Below are 6000 nucleotides of genomic sequence, written 5' to 3'. Positions count from 1 at the left end.
TGTGTGCTATATGGAGATAATCAGAGACCAGCATGGTGTTTGATGATTCCTGCTGAATCATCTTACTGAGACCAACAGAGGTCAGATCTGAGAGTCTGTGTTCACGTTTCCTGTAACTGAACTATGTTGAAGGGGTCATGCAAATTGTAATGTGCTGCTCTGCCTACTTTTCTTTGTTTCCCCTTTTATGTGCCCATATGAAGTCCTCAATGAGATTGTAAACCCAACAGGGCAGAAACTGTGTCTTCTTTTTACTGGGATCCCCAAAGTCCAAGAAAATGTCTGGGTACCTGCAGATGCTTGGAAGTGTGATACATGACAATGAAAGGGAGACTTACCTTGGTCTGAAATCCAATGGGTATTCTAACAATCTCAGAGGGAGTTTTGTGCCTCAGGCGCCAGGCCAGAGGTCAGTGGAGTAGCCTGGTCTGGAAATAGAGCTCGTCTGTGCTTTCAGAGGAGTCTGTCGAAAGCCCTTCTTTGCCCCAGAACAAGTGCTCCATCCTTGAGGCCAACACAAGCAACAGCCTCCCTGCCACCTGTCAGTGAACTGCTGCCAGACTGTAATTGTACCGGATGCTGTGAGAGGAAGCCTGAATTAAATGAGGCTTCAGCAGGGCCAACAGTGCCTTTTCTTACCTGTTAATGAAGCCTCATTAGAGACAGCAAGAAACCGTGCTGAGAGCTGGAAGCACCAGTCTGCTGGGCTCTCCTTGCCAAAGGATGATTAACTTAATGATTTACGGCAGCTGCTCTTTGAGGTTACAGAGCCGAGGAGACTGAGTGTGTGCGGCCGGCACAGTGTGCTGTCTGGTGGAAGCTCAGGAGGGTGTACAAATCCATTCTCCCCTAGCTTCCAGGTTCTGGGGAATGCATAGCCATTCAGATCCAGAAGTATCTCATTCTGATGGCTGGCCTTCTGAGGCTCTCCAGCTGTGTTTAAGTTAGGGATTTAGATCGTGGCTGGGGAACAAAAATTCACCATAATAAGTAAAAAAGAAAAGAAGCAGACCCCAGTGAACGGGCATTCTACAAAGTTGGCTGCACATTCTTCTGGGGAGGCCCTGGTACCCATAGCTTCAGTCACGGGCACCCCTGGGTGTGCAGCTATGGAGGGGATTGGTGCTTTCTGAAATGCAGCCGTAGGTGGTGTCTTGACTATTTCTATGCTTCAGACAACAAAGGGAATCATGCAAAGGTGCCATGCAAACTAAATAGCTGTCCTGCCCACCTGACTTATTAATACAATTCCTTTGATTCTGGAAGCCACAAGCGAAACCAGTTGGAGCGATTTCAACCAGGCGATCCCCATGTCTTGCCTCACTTCTCTTTCTAATTTTCTTAAAAGTAAATAAGATTCCATTTGTTTATGTTGACCTTGGCTATTTGGAAGCCCAGGAACTGAAGGAGGGGGTCTTCGAATGTGCCCATATTGGACACACTGCCCTGTCTGGATTAGCTGCTTATGTGAGGACAGACACTCAGCTTGGATCATTTTTAAATTTTGGTCTGTAATTCTGTGTGACAGGTGTGTTGATAGGAGCTTGGGGGAGGAATTAAGAAATGAAGTCTGGGCTGGGTGTGTGTGGTTTTGGAGGCACTGAAAGCCTGTGGTAGGACACAGGTGGTGGTTTCAGTTTTAATCAGAAGGCAGGGGCCTCTCGAATGGGTAGGCGGCAGATTCATGAACTATATTTGGCTGGCCTGGGCCCTGAGAGGGCTGGGGAAGGACCCTGGAAGAATGTTCTGAGGCTGCAAGTGTAGGCAGCCACAATCACAACCTAATTCATCTCCCACAGATTTAAACTGAAGTTCCCTTTAAACTGACTGAGAGAGGTGCTCTGCCAACAGCAGTGAAATGTGGGTGTCTGCGCATAACTATTCATGCAGAGCACACTAAAGACACCTGAATGCTCTGTGATCACGCTACATGCTGACCCCTCTAGCAAGAACATTGTTTTTTTTCCCCAATGGTGGCAATCTGGTATGCTGAGCACAACTCTCACCCCAGAAGCACATTTATGTTGATAAACCCATGAGCAGCTGACCCTTGAATAATGAGGAAGATGGCATCATGCTCCAGGACCCTTCCAGAAGCCTTTTAAGAATGGCCCCATAAGGGAAGGCCAGGTAGGTAAAGTGATATCCATCTCTATCTGATAGTGGGTTGAACAAGGTGGGCAGACTGGAAGCCACACACAAAGCATTTATTTGAGAGGGGCAAGGGAGATTGCTCGAGCTGTAGACTACTTGAATTAAGGCAGCAGGACCCTCTCCACTTCCAGGAAGCTTTTCAGCTCAAGCTGAACCAACCAGGAAATCCAGCTTGGGGTGGGGAGTGGGAAGGGTGAGGGGAGATGAGGGTTGGGGGTGTAAGGGAGTAGGGATGGGAATTCCTCAGGGAACTTCATTGGTCACTTGGTGAGGAAGCCAGCATTTTCTTCATGAAAAGAGGGTATTTCTCCATTAGCTGAAAGAAAAAAAAAAAAAAAAAAAACCCAAAACACATTTGAGTGAGAAAAGCCATGGATGATGAAAATTAGTAAAGACATCACAATAGGATTACAGGAAAGGTAGATGTTTCACAGAAAGAATTTGGCCTTTGGAACAAGACAGTTTGAGTTTCAACTCCTACCTCCACGGTTATTAGCTGTATGACCTTGGGTAAATGACTTAAGATCTCTTTGATTTTGTTTCCTGTCTGTAAAATGGGGATAATGATGTGGTTCTGGCAGAGTTTTGAGGGGAAAATGAAGATAGCATAGAGCTTGAGACTGCTGGCACATAGCAGGCACTCACTGAATGGCGTTCTTGAAGTAAATTTAACCAGTCTTGTTACTTTTGTGTTTCTGTTATTCATACACACCTGAAAAAATTAGTGTTGTTACAAACGTCTAGCTTTTATAACCAACAGAAATCAATCCAATAAAAAGGCAGCTGGAAACAGGAGCTGGATGCCACGGTTTTCGTTTGAAAGGAGTGAGCATTAGGTTGCTTCCTGGCCTTCTCACCTTCTAAGAAGGGGATGGCGCAGAGCACAGTGAGAGTCTGGACGCCTGGGATCCAGTCCAGCTCTGCCTCCCCGTGGGACCATGGGAAAATCTTTTTCTGCTCTGGACTTCTTATTCTCTCTGGAATCATGAGCCGTTGTACTACATAATCAACAAGTCGTCTCTTAGCCCTGCTATTCTATTTCTAATTCAATGTGTGCCATAGACTGGACCTTGGAGGGCACGGAGATACAGAATTATGATGAAAGAAAGGCTTGAATTTCCTTAAAGAATTGGCAAGGAAGCTGAGCCCCAAGCCTCACGCCTATGCTTCAGGGTGTCCTTACCCATTAAAAAAGTACTGCTACGTGTATATATATGTGCATGGTGATATGTATATATACCACATACACACATGTATGTTCATTGACGTACACATGTCATTCCCAACCTCTCACCTCTGTCCACTATGGAGGCTGGAAAAGCTAAATAGTTGCTTTCCCAGCTTCCCTTGCAGGTAGGTCTAATCATGTGAGCAGACTCTGGTTAATAAGATAAAAGAGAAAGTCGACTGGAGGCCTTCTCAAAACATTTTCCCTTCACTGAAAAAAGGAGTGAGTCATGCAGGGAAAATCCTTTCTTCTGTCCCCTCTTCCCTCCCTCTTCTTGCCATGCATGAAGTTATGCTCTCTGGAGCTGTGATAGGCATTTGGCAACCACGGGTGACAAAGATGAAGACAGGAATGGTAAATCAGAGGGATGAAATGAGCTGGGGACCTGACTGACATCACGAGCAGCCTAGCCTCTCTCATTTCTGAAACTTTCAGGTGAACATGGTTTATGCCCTTGCTGCTCAAAGTGTGGTCTGTGGACCAGCAGTACAGGCATCGCCTGAGAGTTCTGTCAGAAATGCAGAGTCTCAGGTCCTGTCTCAGACTTATAGAAGCAGAATTTGCATTTTTAAAAAGATGCCCAGGCTTGGCATGTTTCAGGAGTGTTGATTTATAGCTTCAGTAATAAGGACTTACTACATGCAATGGCACCCCACTCCAGTACTCTTGCCTGGAAACTCCCATGGATGGAGAAGCCTGGTGGGCTGCAGTCCATGGGGTTGCTACAAGTCAGACGCGGCTGAGTGACTTCACTTTCACTTTTCACTTTCATGCATTGGAGAAGGAAATGGCAACCCACTCCAGTGTTCTTGCTTGGAGAATTCCAGGGATGGGGGAGCCTGGTGGGCTGCTATCTATGGGGTCGCACAGAGTTGGACATGACTGAAGTGACTTAGCAGCAGCAGCAGCAACATACAGCAGAAAGCATTGCTAACAGCTACCATGTAGTATGAGGTAAGTGTGAACCATATAGGTGTGTCTATAGGTGTGTGTCCATATGTCTGTATACATGAATATATACTGACATCCACACATATATGTATACACATGTAAGTATATACTATATATTCACCTATATATTGTTGTTGTTTAGTTGCTAAGTCGTGTCTGACTCTTTGCAAACCCATGGACTGTAGCCCCAGGCTCCTCTGTCCATGGGATTTTCCAGGCAAGAATTCTGGAGTTGGTTGCCATTTCCTCCTCCAGGAGATCTTCCCCACCCAGGGATCCAACGCTTGTCTCCTCCTTGGCAGGTGAATTCTTTACCACTGAGCCACCAGGGAAGACAAATACTATGTACATATGAATGGAAAAGTCCTGGGAGGTCAGTCAGGCTGTGGGAGTTGAGGGGGTGTGTTGGGCGGTGGTTTCTCCTTTTTACATTAATTACTTTTATAGTATTTGAGAAAATGTGTAATGGAAACCTATGAGTACCTACCCCTCTCCTAACAAAGCTAGCAGAGACGCACCTGCTCTCCTCGCGGTCCAGCAGCGCGTGGTAGGACGCCACGTCCCGCTGCAGCTGGCATTTGTGCGACAGCAGGTGCTCCCGGGCCTGCAGCTGCTGCTCCGCCTCCGCGCGCATCTCCCTGAGCTCCGCCTCCAGCCTGCTGACCACCGCTCCCAGGTTCTGCAGCTCGATGTCATGCCAGTGCTTGGCATCGTGCAAGGTGTTCTCCAGGCCTCGCTTCTACAAGAGAGGGAACGCGGGCCAAGCCTGAGGCCGAGGGACAGGCCCTGGGAAGAGGGAGGTGGGCAGAGCAGTGGGAGGGGCTGGCCTCGGCCTGGTCTGTCCGTTTCTCCCATGACTATTACCTTGACCGACTGAGGTGGCTCAGTGGGGAAGTAATGAATCCTCCTGGGGAGGCCAGAGTCTTGTTTAGTCTAATTCACTGATCCTTCCTATGGGGGTGGGGGTGGAGGTGGAGAGGGAGATGAGGAAGAAAAAGAGGGGAGGAGACCAGAAGGGAGGGCCTATGAGACAGAATGATGAGAGAAAATGAGAGGGAGATGAGTGAGAGAAGGAGAGAGATAAAAGGAGACAGAAATACACACACACACACACACAGGAGGCAGTCTGCAGGTGTTTCTTCAAAGAAATTTTGCAGTCTTCTCCCTGAACTGCCTCCAAGCCTTTTTGCTCCTGACTGCTCCCCCCCTGGGCCCCTTCCTTCCTCTGTGAACCCCTACTCACCGTCCTGCTGGGATGCTGTCTCCTGCACGCTTCCCACATTCCACAGTCAGAAATAACGTCTCTGGTCCCTATACCCTCGGCATGTCTTTCCTCAGTGTCTCGGTAGCACTCTGTGCTAGTTCCTCTTCCCCAGCTGCCCCTTCGCCCTACCCTTAGCCCGTCTCTCTCTGAGCTGAGCCACACCGGTTGGTCTCTACCAGACTCACGATTTGGTCATCTCTGTGGCTGACTCCTGTGTTGATGTGTCCAGCACAGACGTCTCCCCACCCATGCAGACTTGCTACTGAGGTTCTTCCTAGACATATACACAGGTTGTGGGCACCTCAAATCAAGGTGTTCAAAGTGAAGCCATTGGCTTCCTTCCAAACCTGCTGGCCCCTTCTCTCCTGTGCTCCAGCTAGTGAACTCAACAGGAGCTAGAAGC

General features: G+C 48.1%; 1 protein-coding gene across 1 annotated transcript in view; it reads right to left on the bottom strand.

Moving 5' to 3' along the window:
* Window positions 1–2186: 2186 nt before the first annotated feature.
* Window positions 2187–6000, bottom strand: part of BFSP2 (beaded filament structural protein 2) — a 77986-nt gene continuing 74172 nt past the window's right edge. Inside the window, exons 6-7 of the mRNA XM_086315865.1 lie at window positions 4852–5072; window positions 2187–2470 (exon numbers count right to left, since the gene is read on the bottom strand). Coding sequence (XP_086171991.1) covers window positions 2467–2470; window positions 4852–5072 — 225 coding nt within the window. The 3' untranslated portion in view covers window positions 2187–2466. The remainder of the gene's footprint in view (window positions 2471–4851; window positions 5073–6000) is intronic.

Source organism: Bos grunniens, chromosome 1 (assembly GCF_055505025.1).
Source record: "Bos grunniens cultivar Pamir isolate PY7600 chromosome 1, Bosgru_T2T1.0, whole genome shotgun sequence".
Taxonomy (NCBI): domain Eukaryota; kingdom Metazoa; phylum Chordata; class Mammalia; order Artiodactyla; family Bovidae; genus Bos; species Bos grunniens.
The sequence above is the reverse complement of the archived record's forward strand: the minus strand, read 5'-3'. Positions and strand labels throughout refer to the sequence as shown.